Source organism: Carcharodon carcharias, chromosome 18, assembly GCF_017639515.1.
Source record: "Carcharodon carcharias isolate sCarCar2 chromosome 18, sCarCar2.pri, whole genome shotgun sequence".
Lineage (NCBI taxonomy): Eukaryota > Metazoa > Chordata > Chondrichthyes > Lamniformes > Lamnidae > Carcharodon > Carcharodon carcharias.
The window spans coordinates 43,125,103-43,139,963 of record NC_054484.1 but is presented as its reverse complement, the minus strand read 5'-3'; the positions used below and the strand labels follow the sequence as shown (position 1 = coordinate 43,139,963).

General features: G+C 39.7%; 1 protein-coding gene across 1 annotated transcript in view; it reads right to left on the bottom strand.

Moving 5' to 3' along the window:
* Positions 1 to 8,989, bottom strand: part of polq (polymerase (DNA directed), theta) — a 94,683-nt gene extending 85,694 nt beyond the window's left edge. Inside the window, exons 1-4 of the mRNA XM_041210626.1 lie at positions 8,800 to 8,989; positions 7,347 to 7,458; positions 2,289 to 3,054; positions 394 to 573 (exon numbers count right to left, since the gene is read on the bottom strand). Of these exons, the coding sequence (XP_041066560.1) occupies positions 394 to 573; positions 2,289 to 3,054; positions 7,347 to 7,458; positions 8,800 to 8,882 (1,141 nt within the window). The 5' untranslated portion in view covers positions 8,883 to 8,989. The remainder of the gene's footprint in view (positions 1 to 393; positions 574 to 2,288; positions 3,055 to 7,346; positions 7,459 to 8,799) is intronic.
* Between the last annotated feature and the right edge of the window lie 5,872 nt (positions 8,990 to 14,861).

Here is a 14,861-nt window from a genome sequence, read left to right as displayed (position 1 = left end):
TTACTGCATGCTGTTTTTACAAATGCTCTCTTCAACATTCCTCTGTTGCAAATGCATTTCTGATGTTAAATGATACCTCAGCCATCTTGAACGTTTGCTGTGTTGCTTCTTGCTAATAGAACAACTCACCTCACACCTCCTGCCTCAGAACAAAGCCACTGGAAGAACTATCACTGCTTGTGAATCTCACCTATAGTGACTAGAAAGCTGCTAGAGAATCAAACGCATACCCCAAAATTTACTAACTTTTAAAAATGTAAGTGCAATGTGAAAATCATTGAAATTTTAACCTATAAAAATAGTGCAAGCCAACATACTTAGATCCATTAAAAGGTAGTGATCTAATTAACCATATACTTAAATCAGCTTAAATATTACAAAATATTAAATTACCTGAATAAACCAAGTTTCGTCCCTCTAACACACGATGTTGGGTAAGACATTCAGCTTGCCATTCAAAAATGCTCACCACCTTCATGCTCTGATATTTCTCCAGAACTGCTTTGGGCAGCCCCCAGTTAGAAAGCAGTAGCATTGATTGTTGTGTGGGGGCAGCTACCTGCCCACGTTGCCCTGAAATAAGATGCAAATACCCTGAAATGTCTACAGAAAAGTGTGCAAGACATGCCATGTACTTGTAATACTGACTATGGTGATTCAAAATAGCGTTCTTCATATAAAGGTAAAATTAATTGTAGCAAAGGAATGCTACTGATCAAGTTTATTACTTAAATGATTAATTATACTTAATAGACCACACACAAGTGAAACCTAACATTTTTGACTTGTAATTACTATGCTTTACTCTCAACATTTGGTAAGAAATAAATTGGCACTACTGTAATGATATGGTTACTAAAAGCAATAAAATTGGCATATAAATTACATCATGGTGTCCTATATACTCATCAAACAGTATGAGCCAAACATTGTCTTTGGAAACAAACATTCTGACTTGACCAGCAGAACTGTTATAAAACACTATTGATTAACTATTTCTCAGGACTAGCATAACTGGCTAATACACATAAGAGCATAAGTAATTGACACCCAAAGATGACACTGAATTGAGGCAGAAAGTGGAGAGGGAGTTAAAAGTGAGCATTCAAGGTTACAGTTGATTATGTTTGAATTAATCTACTGTTTTGGCAGCAAGACTTAAATGGCAGAAATGCAAACAATCTAAGTGTATTTGCATGCCACACCACTTTCCACAATTTCAATCATCATGTACCCATCACACAGAGCCAGCCAGATTAAAAATTTTTGGGGTCCTGCCCTTGCATTCAAGAATATTCAGGGCCCCTCCACATAACCCCAACCTCCACCTTCCCCCACCCATTAAAACATAAATATGTATTAAAATACATACATAACATAACATATCATATCACAATATAGTAGGCTGAAATAAAACTGATCCAGTGATCATATGCAATTTTTTCTTGGCACAGTGAGCTTTATCCAGGGCTTCATATTGGTTGGGACAATGCGCATTAATTCTTTTCTGCGACCCCATACCTTAGTGCAGTCAGCGGAAGATTTCATTTTCTGGGCAGTTATTTTAAAATACTAGCCAGGATTCAGAAAAAAATAGATGCAATGAAAACACTAAAAAAAATTTCTAAACCTGTCTTCTTACAACTGACTGATGATGGATAAGACTGTATAGTGCAACTTCACATAAAAGCTGTGTTGCCACAATGCAGAATCAAATACAGTTTCTGTACCTTTGGAACCTTTAGGCCACACTCTATTGTTTTAAGCTTTTCCTTTTGTAGTTTTTCATTCTTTCAGTCTAACCATGGACATAAAAGGAAAGCAGTAACATATTTACTGAAGAGTGTGGGATTCCCTCTTCCCCCACTTCTCCACAGATCTAATGGCATGTCGCATTAGTGCGGAATTATTTCTGCAGCATCTAATCTTAAAGTAAAAGATCTGGGCCTTGAACCAGTTTTGACCTTGGAAAATGAAGGAAAGTTATCCCAATGGGGTGACATAAGGAAACGTAAAAACAAAAGGGGCCTAACAAATTTACAATTTTCAACAATTTCTTGAAAATAAGAGACTAATGGAATCTCAAATGCATGCTTTGTTAAACAGAGTGTGACTGAGCCAGAGGTTGATCTAGTAAAAACTATCACAAACTGTGACAGCAGATGGGTGCCTAAGTGTTTACTTTCAAAGATATGAAAAATTAGCTTGCAAATTTGTTTCTCAAGAAAATTAGTGGAGCAGCAGCTTTATTTTGCATTGATTCATTTGTTTAATATAGACTACTGTACCTGTTGCTGTCAGGGAGTCACTGAGTTTGCTGCCATCTAACAGACTTTGACTGAGGCCAGGAGGTGGTGTCAGCACAGGCAAGGAACAAATGGATTGAAAAAGCTTCTTTTTTCGCAACAGATTTTGACCGTTTGGACTAAGAACAATGGAACTTGTTGATGTTTCCAAAGTTTTATCCAGCTTATGCAAAGTTCTAACCTGCCATTTAACTGTGGATCTTGCTTTTTGACATTTCTGAACACTAGATAATTGCTGGCCTTCATTTATGACAGGTGAACACTTATGGGAACCCACAACTTTCTTTGTAACAGGGTGTACAGAAGTATCTGAATCTGGATTGTTTATAGACAAAGGCCTTTCTCTCTTGCGTCCATTGAGCAGCGCTTTACAGCCACTATACAAAGGTTTATTGAACAAATTAAGGATAGGATCTGTAATAACAGATGAGCTCTTAGACTTTTCAGGAGATGCCATTCTATGCAATGTCACCTGGTCCACACTACCACCACTAGATTCCCTTGCTGCAGAACTTGAGCCCTTCTTGTCTTCACTAGAAGGATTAAACTGATTAACTTCTTCAATTGTGATCCCACTAGAACTGGAAGTCGCCTTAATATTGTTCAAACAAAGAGATTTTAAAACATCTTCTCTTGGACTTCCAGCATTCCAGTTTTTTTCAAGATCCAATGCTGCTTGTATAAGTTCATCATCTCGTGATAAGGATGAGCCAGGACTCCTAAATGATGGCTTAACATTAGCAGAGTCCTGAAAGAAAATGAAAGAAAACATAAGAAATGTGCTTTTATGTATCATCCAGTGACTGAAACTTCCACTGCTCAGGGATCCATCTTAAGGCCTAGATCAAAAGAAGATTTCCTCAAAATCCATGACAAAAACCAGAAATACCTTCACTGGCATAGGCCATAGAAACAACAAGCTAATATTTCAGGTGCGACTCTCCCAATTTTACAGTGCTGTATGTCCTGTTAAATCTTTTTTGACTCTTCTGTTTAACTTTCAATTTTCAGCATTTACAACTGGTTTGCTATTTGTACCATGGAAACAGAAAGATTTATGACACAGAAGGAGGCCATTCAGATCATATCCATGCAATATTACAAATAGTAATCCAAGGCTAGAGGAGTGGATGATGCATGATTTAGGTATAAATATCCATCACCTAGTACACCTAGTGAATGTAACACCACTCAAACTGAGTCCAATTAAAGGTGAGGTAAAGATGAAGAATTACAAATGCTATCACAGCAAGTGATCCAGGGATGGCCTGACAAGATACTGCCAGTAATATGGCAGTGTTGGTCTATTGGGGATGTCTTCTCACTAAAAGTGGTGCTCTGTTGGCCAGGTTCAGGATAAACAAACCCAAAAATGATGCAGAAAGAACTGGTCCAGAAGATACATGAAGGCCATATGATAACGGGGAGGTGTAAGCTCAGAGCCAGGTCAGCCAGTATACTTGATCGTCATCTATAAAGACATTGAAAGAAGAGTGTCTACACACAGTGTATGCTGCTATAGAAATGCACAGCAGAAAGAGGAGATGATAGCTACTGAGGTACCACTGTTACAATTTCAGTAGAGGTTAATGGCTTTTTTTTTTTTACAAAGTAGAAACATAGAAACTAGGAACAGGAGTAGGCCATTCGGCCCTTCGAGCCTGCTCTGCTATTCATTATGATCATGGCTGATCATCCAACTCAATAGCCTGCTCCCGCTTTCTCCCCATACCCTTTGATCCCTTTCGCCCTAAGAGCTATATATAACTCCTTCTTGAAAGCATACAATGTTTTGGTCTCAGCTACTTTCTGTGGTAATGAATTCCACAGGTTCATCACTCTCTGAGTGAAGAAATTTCTCCTCATCTCAGTCCTAAATGGTCTACCTCATATCCTCAGACTGTGACCCCTGGTCCTGGATTCCCCCACCATCCAGAACATCCTTCCTGCATCTACCCATTCTAGTCCTGTTAGAGTTTTATAGATTTCTCTGAGGTGCCCCCTCATTCTTCTGAACTCCAGCGAATATAACCCTAATTGACTCAATCTCTCCTCATATGTCAATTCCGCTATCCCAGGAATCAGTCGGGTAAACCTTCGCTGCACTCCCTCTATAGCAAGTACATCCTTCCTCAGATAAGGAGACCAAAACTGCACACGACATTCCAGGTATGGTCTCACCAAGGCCCTGTACAATTGCAGCAAGACATCCCTGCTCCTGTACTCGAATCCTTTGGCTATGAAGGCCAACGTACCATTTGCCTTCTTTACCGCCTGCTGCACCTGCATGTTTACCTTCAGTGACTGGTGTACAAGGACACCCAGGTCTCGTTGCACATTCCCCTCTCTCAATTTATAGCCATTCAGATAATAATCTGCCTTCCTGTTTTTACTACCAAAATGGATAACTTCACATCCAGAATCCCAGCTATTTACTAAAAGAATGAAGCCACAAAATTTCACAGTTTAAAATAGAAGATTTTTTTGCTATACAAGAGTCATCAAAACAAAGGCTAAATACTATCTCAGTTAATCACTTATACTCTAAAACCCAAAGTCAACATTAGTTAACCATGAATTAACAAAGTGCAGTTGAATATAAACTTTAAACTACACATTAAATGGCAGATACAACTAAGACGGATTTTATGAATTGGCTCAGCAGTCCAATCAGCATATAAGTCATCGATCTCAGTCACAAAAGTCTTTCAAAACTCTATTTTCCTTACAAATAATTTCAGCTCCTCTTCTTCAAGGATTTAGCCTGACCCCCAGCCAAAAGCAGTGCACAACCAACAAAAGTTCCACAGGCACAGTCTTAACCAAAAATGACACATCTGCAGAGCCTCCTCAACTCTGGTGAATCTATGCCGTCCAGACACTGTTATCTCCAATTAATAGAACAGCTGCAGCAGCTGTGTTTTTTCATTTTCCCAGCTTCTGGATCTAGCTACTGTCTTCTTCAACCTGTCTGTACTCTACCACTGGACTCAGCAACTTTTACTGAGTTTGGATTGATGTGTTCTTTTATATGTGCGTTCTTTTCACCCGGGTTCAGCCTCCCTAGAAGCTTTGGTTTCCAATCGCAGTTTCAGTTTTTGTTTCCTTAGAAACTGGGAGGATCAGTTTCCCTTTTCAGTTTCCCCTTGCAAGCAGGGTCTGTCTCAAAAAAAAAATACAAGCTTTGACCACAGATTCCATCATACCATCCAGAGCATGGCACACCATGGGATCCGATCTATTCATGCATAATCAAGAATGGTATCTCACAGTTCAGACCACCACTCAAAGTTCCCTTTTATCAGAAAAGTGAAAAATTTACAAACATACGAATTAGGAGCAGGAGTTGGCCCCTCACATTTGCTCTGCCATTCAATAAGATCATGGCTGATTTAATTGTAACCTCAACTCCACATTCCCACCTACTTGGATAACCTTTCATCTTGCTTATCAAGAATCTATCTAGTTCTGCCTTAAGAATATTCAAATACTCTGATTCCATTGCCTTTTAAGGAAGACAGTTCCAAAGACTCATTACCTCAGAGAAAAAATTTCTCCTCATCTCTGTCTTAAATGTGTGACCCCTTATTTTTAAACAGACTCCTAGTTCTAGATTCTCCCACAAGAGGAAACATCCTTTCCACATCCACCCTGTCAAGGCCTCTCAGGATCTTACATGTTTCAATCAAGTCCCTCCTTCTCTTCTAAACTCCAGCGGATACAAGCCTTGTCTGTCCAACCTTTCCTCATAAGACAGCCCACCCATTCCAGGTGTTAGTCTGGTAAACCTTCTCTGAACTGCTTCCAACACATTTACATTCTTCCTTAAATAAGGAGACCAATATTGTACACAGTGCTCCAGATGCGGTCTCACTAATGCCCTGTACAACTGAAGCATAACCTCTACTTTTGTATTCAATTCCCTTCACAATAAATGATAACATTCTATTAACTTTCCTCATACTAGCCTTTTGTGAATCAAGCACGAGGACACCTAAATTCTTCTGCATCTCAGAGCTCTGCAACTGTCACCATTTAGATGATATGCTTTTTTTATTCTTCCTACCAAAATGGACAATTTCACATTTTCCCACATTATACTCTATTTGCCAGATCTTTGCCAACTCACTTCACCCATCTATATCCTTTTTGTCCTCCTTTTGTCCTCTTCACAAATTACTTTCCTTTCTATTTGTGTCATCAGCAAATTTAGAGAGAAAACAGTTAACAAAGCACATGGTATCCTGGGCTTTATTAATAGGGGCATAGAGTACAAGACCAGGGAGGTTATGCTGAATTTATATAAGAAACTCATTAAGCCTCAGCTGGAGTATTGTGTACAGTTCTGGGTGCCACATTATAGGAAGAATGTGAGCACATTGGAGAGAGTGCGGAAGAGGTTTACAAGAATGGTTCCAGGGATGAGAAACTTCAGTTACGAAGATAGATCGGAGAGGTTTGGACTGTTCTCCTTGGAGAGAAGAAGGCTAAGAGGAGATTTGATACAGATGTTCAAAATCATGAGGAGGCTGGAAGGAGTAGATAGGGAGAAGTTGTTCCAGCTCGTAAAAGAATCAAGACCAGAGGGAACAGGTTTAAAGTGATTTGTAAAAGAAGCAAATGTGAACGGAGAAAAAAGCTTTTTCACACAACGAGTGGTTTGGGTCTGGAATGCACTGCCTGGAAATGTAGTGGAGGCAGGTTCAATCGAAGCATTCAAGAGGGCATTGGATGATTATTTGAATAGAAACAATGTGCAGGGGTATGAGGAAAAGACAAGGTAATGGCATTAGGTTATAATGCTTGCTTGGAGAGCCGGTGCAGACACGATGGGCCGAATGGCATCCTGTGTCATTAAAATTCTGTGAAAAATTCTGTAATTACCAAGGTATTAATCACCATCTGATTTAGTCCACCTTTTAATGGTTATCGCTTAATCATCTTTGTTTTATTAATAATAGGCATTTGCTATTCAACTTCTTAAAAATACTTGAGCCCTTAATCGTATAATTGCTCATCGATGCTGTCTACAAAACCTACCTCGGCGTGGGTCCCACCAGTGTGATTTTCCTTGCCATTTGAACCTCGCATTTGAACTCGCTGCTGTAAGCGGCCTGAGCGGCGAAGGTTTTGGGAAGGTGAATCAGCGGTGCTGGATGTAAGGAGGGGAAAAAAGTCCTCAATTAACTCTTATTAATCAGTTTAATGCTCCACTGACTCAAGACAGATGCATATCCCAGCAAGACAAAGCGGTGAATTCCAATGTACATCACCATTCACTCATTCATTCAGAAATCGGAAGCAGAACACCTTCTTCAATTCAGGAATGCGAATCAGGAATTGTAACAAGATCTGACTGTACAGAGCTATAACTAAACCATTAGTAGTGAACGAGAATAACCTCTAAATGAAGGACGTAAAATCGGGTTTAAGAGATTCACGGCCTTATATAACTGGTTTAACTTTCCCAAACTCGGATCTCCTGATTCCATGCTCTCAAAACACGTGTTTTGTCATTGTTTTCATGACTGATTGTCAGGATAATTAGGTTTAAATCTCCTATTCTTTAGCAGTGCTGTGGATTCCAGTAAACATTTCCTGTTTGGCGAGGGATTTTTTTTTCGAAGGATGAATATTAAAGGAAAGAGAATTGAGGATTTCTTCTCGTATATCTTCCTACATTCTACAAAATGATATTTTATGAGCTGAAAATACTAGTCTTTTGTAACTAAAAAAAAACTCCATGAGTGTAATAGGTATAACGAGATTCAGAAAACTAAATTCAAATCCCAACATGAATTCAATTTAAAATATGTATAATTTTCTTTTAAACTGTCATGAAGCATCCAAGTGTATCTTTGGGGAAAAAAAACACTGGTTCACATAGATAAATGCAAAATACTGCGGATGCTTTAAATCTGAAACAAAAACAGAAATAGCCGGAAAAACTCAGCAAGTCTGACAGCATCGGCGGAGAAGAAAAGAGTTGACTTTCGAGTCCTTCAACAGAACTAGGTCCTGCTGAGTTTTTTCAGGTAATTCTGTTTTTGTTTTGGATTTCCAGCATCCGCAGTTTTTTGTTTTTATGTCTGACAGCATCTGCGGAGAGGAACACAGTTGACGTTTCGAGTCCATATGACCCTTCATCAGAACTAAGGAAATAAAGAAATGAGGTAAACCTCACTATATTTCACCTCATTTCTCCATTTCCTTAGTTCTGATGAAGAGTCATACGGATTCGAAACGTCAACTGTGTTCCTCTCCGCAGATGCTGTCAGACCTCCTGAGTCTTTTCAGCTATTTTTGTTTCTGGTTCACATAGCCTTTTAAGAAAGAAAACTGGGTGTTTCCTATCCAGTCTAGGCTATATGCGATTGCAGTCCCACATCAACATTGTTAGATGTCCTCTGAAGTGGCCGAGCAACCACGCTCTCAGGGATTGAGGATAAATGCTAGCATTCCGAGAAGGAATAAGAGCAACAGGGGTTCTTACCTTTGCTTTCGAATAGACACTCGATGTTGCCCCATAAATCTTTGCCGGCATTTGATGGTTGGAAAAGTTTCTTCGTTGGTCATTTCCGCGGATTGGATCTGTAAACGCTGAGGATGCGGACTCTGCGAAAGCCTTTCGATTATCACACTTGACTTCCAAAATGACTACATTCCGTACAGAATATATACACTTTTACTTCTCTTTCCATTTTTATAAATTTATATTTAATACATAAAATCGGTAGCTCATAAATTTTAAAACAAAAACAGAATTACCTGGAAAAACTCAGCAGGTCTGGCAGCATCGGTGGAGAAGAGTTGACGTTTCGAGTCCTCATGACCCTTCCGCAGAACTGATCATAATTTTAGATCGGATTTAATTAGCTGCCCACTGTAATGGAACAATACAAATAATTACAGGTTAAATTCACAACCCCTCGGGTCCGTTTCTTTTACACAGCTTTCACTGTTCCATGAAATCGTTCATTCAGAATTGTATCTATTCCTGGTTATTTATATTTATATTTCATCCTTATTCGGATAAAGAGGTGACTTATCACAGCCTCCAGCAACATTTACTCAATTTTGATATTTCTAAAATGTCAAGACATTTTCAGTATTGTGCTGAACCGGACAGACGGGGATGTTTTCCTCACGTTACTCGAGTTACTGCACTTGGTCAATTTCAAACAGACCGCCACCGGAAACAGAACTAGTTCCGCCGCTGATACCATTCCTCCCAGCGGCTTCTTCCGGTCCGCCTGACGAACTGTTTCTCTCCCAACTATTTCCACGAAAAAGGGTTCCCACGGCTCGAGCCCGCAGTCGGCAAGGCTCTCAGAGGGTGAAGTCTGGATTAAGGTGCCGCTGAATTGATTGCGTGCTCAGAACCTGCTTTGAGCTGTCACGCATTTGTCCATTTTATTTTTGTGAGGGCAAATTGCTCTCAGGAATGAAACTTTATGTTTAAAATATGGAGAAGGCGAATTGTTAGGCTTGAATTTTACAGCTCCTGCGAAATTTCCTGCCACACCTATCGCCGCCCCCACAAAACTTTTCTAACAGAACTACGAATACCTTTAGGGAAGTCATCTCTAGTTTTGTCACCTGCAAGGAAAATACTCCTAGATTCTTGTAACCATTACCAGACCATCTCCCTAGTGCTCCCCTAGGTATTACTCTCTTCACCTTAACTTATAGGTCTTTGTGTATTCTTTTATGATTAAACTGTATTAAAATAGCCCACATTGTTACAAAAACTGAAGATGCTGGAAAAAAACTCAGCAGGTCTGGCAGCATCTGTGGAGAGAGAAACAGAGTTAATGATTGAAGTATACAAACTCGAAATGTTGGCCGGGATTTTCTGCGCCCGCCAGCATCGGGTATGTTTGGTGGTGTGAGCGGACAATATGGCGGGGAAGTCCAAAAAATCGGTTTCACAACATCCTGAAACCAGATTGTGATTGCCTGTTCTGCCCACTATTGGCGGGCCTTGTCCCCCACCATCGGATGTCGGGAACTTCATTGGAGAGGGTGCAGAGGAGATTCACCAGGATGTTGCCTGGACTGGAGCGTTTCGGCTATGAAGAGAGATTGGATAGGCTAGGGTTGTTTTCCTTAGAGCAGAGAGGGCTGAGGAGGGACCTGATGGAGATATACAAAATTATAAGGGACGTAGATAGGAAGAAACTTTTCCCCTTAGGCGAGGTGGCAATAACCAGGGGCATAGATTTACGGTAAGGAGCAGGAGGTTTAGAGGGGATTTGAGGAAAAATATTTTCACCCAGAGGTCGGTTGGAATCTGAAACACACTGCCTGAGGGGGTGGTAGAGGAGGAAACCTCACAACGTTTAAGAAGTATTCAGACGAGCACTTGAAACGCCATAGCATACAGGGTTACAGGCCAAGTGCTGGAAAATGGGATTATAATAGATAGGTGCTTGATGGCTAACACAGACACAATGGGCCAAAGGGCCTGTTTCTGTGATATATAACTCTATGACTCCATAAGACCAGCCTGCAGGACTCATCCCACCCCACTGGATCATTCCCGCTGACATGTTTCACAACAGCATCTATAAAGCGTGCAACTTGGCCGGCTGCACTTTATTTGGGACTTCAAGGTTTGTTTGCCTACCTTGCTTCGGTCAGCACTCGCAGTCATCAGTGCCAGGCTTTACAGACAGTGCCACATCACTTTTAAGAGAACTCACAGGTAGGTCTCTACCTACAAGATCAACCATATGTATATGGCTTTTCAATAGCTGCAGGGCAGGATCTAGCTTAGGGAAGGGGGAGAAGTAGCCTCAGGTAAGGGAAGAGGCTGCAGGATGAGAGTGGTACTGGGGGAGGAGCGTATTCCAGGGTGTGGGTGGGGACACATGTTGATCTGTGCAAGTGACCTCAAGATGGTGAGGGCTGAGGAGGCAGTCTCCAGAGGAGATGAGGCTAGATGGGCATGTGAGGGTATGTGTGTAAGAATGGGTGGTGATGTCCCTTGAGCTGACAGTGAGATGCTAGTGAATGTGTGATGGGCTTGAGTGTGTGAATTTAGAGTGATGAAATGGTTGTCATATCCTGGCTGAACAGATGAGATCATTCATCCTCTATCTGCACTGGATGGCCAACTGTTTCTGTGCAACATTTGCACTGATCACCACTGCCATTGCCTACCAAACTGGACTGGTAATGTAGCTGCCCCTCCTGCAGCCAGAGCAGGGGTAGACGATGTCACAGCGGGCCTCCACAGTGTCCAAAAGGTGCTCTTGCCTCTCAGGGCTTCGTTGCTGCAGTCCTGGGCTGGAAGCACTGAGCGCGGATGTACTTTAAATGTGGTGCCTGGCATAATGAAGCGGCGAGGTGACAGCATGGCAGGCAAATCTGAGCCTGCCTGCCATTAAAACAGTGTGTATCCTGGAAATGCATAATTAATGCGGCAGACTTGGGACAATATGGCGTGAAAAGCTCTCATTATCCGCCAGCTATTGCACCTTGTGCAAATCTGGAACGATTCCGCCCATTAACTCTGTTTCTTTCTCCACAGGTGATGCCAGACCTGCTGAGTTTTTCCAGCATTTTCTGTTTTTATGTCAGATTTCCAGCATCTGCAATATTTTGCTGTTAGTCCATATTGTTAGAATGAAAACAGTGAATCTCATTACAAATGTGTAGGAATGGATAGATCTGGTATGAGTACTTCTATTGGACATATTCTAGATTCAACTTTCTTATTGTCTCCCATCTCTAAGTTGCTTCAAATTTACTTCTAATGATTTACTGTTCCTAAGTAAATTACTTGCTGTATTAAATATCCCCAACTCTTTCTGTTCAACTGTTTCTGTTGGCATATTAGTCATTTCAGTAAAAGTTTATATTTTCAGGAGAATGTAAGGAATGTTGGAAGAAATTGATATTTAAAAAACATAATAGCTTGATCTGACAAATTTTCTTCATGGAAACAGTTATCAGTGCTAGTGTGTCAGACACTAAACAGAAATTAAAATAATTTCAGTTTTCTGCAAAATTGTACACTGCAAATTAACCGATCCATAAATTCTAATTTCTATAGTTGATCATTTTGTTTCTATTTCATTTTATTATATTTCTAAATTAAATATGTTTGTGTATCTACTAGTTCTTAAAAAATGCCTCATACTTTCCCATCAGAATAATATCTTTTCACTAGATCTATTTTTTAAATCAGTAAGGAAAATGAACCAAATATGTTTGTACAAAGACTTTATTCATTACTCTCAGTTTATATAGCTGTATTTTCAGTTGCAGCAAATATTTATCTGGTGAGTAACTATCATAAATACTTTATAATAAAAAGGCATTATGTTGAGTTTCAGGTTTCCCTTTAAAAAACAGCTGCCTCACATTCCTGACAAAGAACATCAAGTCATTATGACAGCACATGATGATAGTATGAATCTGCATAAGTAGATATATTTCATTTACCTTTTTGACATACTGAGAATTTTTATGTAGTGATGAACTTTGCCCATATCTTGGGTCATTACTTGTATTTTGGAACAGAGCAATAAAAAGTAAACGGGACAAGCCACGCTGCCAAGCATAAGACTGTACAATAAATTAACAATTGAGAATTATTCAGTGTAGAATGCAACTGGAATAAGGAAGTAAAACCAATGCATTGTATTTGTAGATTGTGTATGAGTATAATGAACAAAAGTTGCATGCTGCAAACTTATATTGCATGTCTGCTAACACTAAGGAAAAGTCAACAAAAACAGTGAGAAGAAATATGAACATTATTCAACCTACTTATGAAATGTGCATAATTCAATCCATACAATGTGGAATACTATGTTCATTACAACATTGTCGATTATAAAATCTTCATTTAGATAAAGTTTAATAAAATCCATACACCATAATGAAGTGTTTGCTTTATATTTAATTGAATTAAATTTTGCTGCAGCACTTAAAACTTTGGAAAGCTTTGCATGCAGTCAAAAGAGTTTGGATGCCAACATCAGTGCAGAACAACAGGCCAGATCTCCCAGCTTGCAGGTTGAAACCATGCCAACCAATCAGTCACACTGAAGTGTAGAGTCTTAAATTCCCTCCTTACTATTCAGCCACTTAAATGGGATAAATACCCACCCTCCCCCATGTTTCAGCAGTGCTGGCAGAGACTGAACTGAACTTGAACTTATTTAATCACAATGCAAATAGCTACAACTCCACTTAGCCATGGAGTCTTAGATAAATGTGGCAGTTCTTGCATGATAGTCAGGAGAAACATGATTGCTTGTTGACAGTTACAATACGAAAGTCCAGCTAAATCTGCTTATGCATAATAATTTAGGTTAGTATTATCTAGAAATCTATTTCCTGGAACCAAATGAACTTTGCTTCTTTTTGTTGGTAGGTGGTCAGTTCTTAAATCATTTTGGTGATCATTATGTTGGTTGGATATCAGCGGAATTTGTATCATTTCCTGACAGGGAAGGCTCAGTCTCCAGCAGTTCAGTTTAAGGGCGTTTGAGATTAGTGAAACATGGGTTGCTTTATGTGATCCTTCAACATACCAATATGCATAGTCTACAAGCAAAATGAAAGGTCATATATTCCAGAAAATGTGACCACAATCTTGGGAGTTTAAACAATTTATTTTTTGCTAGACAAGAATGAACGTTGATGGTGAAATTGAAGGTTGTAGGTTGTATCTACACCACAGGGACTGCAACGGTTCAAGAAGGCAGCTCACCACCGTCTTCTCAAGGGCAATTAGGGATGGGCAATAACTGCTGGCGTAGCCAGGGATGCCCAAATCCTTTAAATGAATTTTTAAAATATGTTCACTATATCTTTTGGCATGTGTTGATTTTACAATCAGTAGCACAATCTAGCATTGAAAAAACACAGTAAAGTTTTCATGAATACACTGGATATAGCCCCTTTTATTTACTTCCTGTCCAACTAGTGTAGTTTTCTTAATTGAAAATGTGTATACAATACTGACAAGTAAACTTTGAAACCTTAGGAGCACATCTGTCACGTTGTTTCAGTTTTCACTACTCTGTTCAATGAGTATTTTCAGAAGACTGTGTTCATACCACATCCAGGATTTATGCATCCTGTATTCACACTTTTGATAGACCTTCATACAAAACTATATAGAACTGAATGGGTTCATTTGACCCATTAGTGGTAATGTTAACCTCCAAAAATGCATGAGAAGTTAAAATATAAAACATTTCAAATACGAATACAAGCTACCTCAGTCCTCCAGTTTTAACGAAGGTGGAACAAGGCACAGGTGACCACCGGCTCTCAGGAGGTAAGTTGGTCATTAAAACATTGAGGAGGCTGCATGCTTCCATTTTAAAAGCAATCCCAAACTGCTCCCTTTGTTCTTTTCTCCCTCAAAGCCCTGTATCATTCTCTGCTTCAAAGCTTTATCCACTTTTCCTTCAACAGATGCAATGGTCTTTGTCTCAACTACTAGAATGTACAACATTATAGGCAAAATTTAAAGTTTGAGATGGGGAGATCCAGCAAGCAACTTGTGTCACCTCCATTGGGAAAGATCCG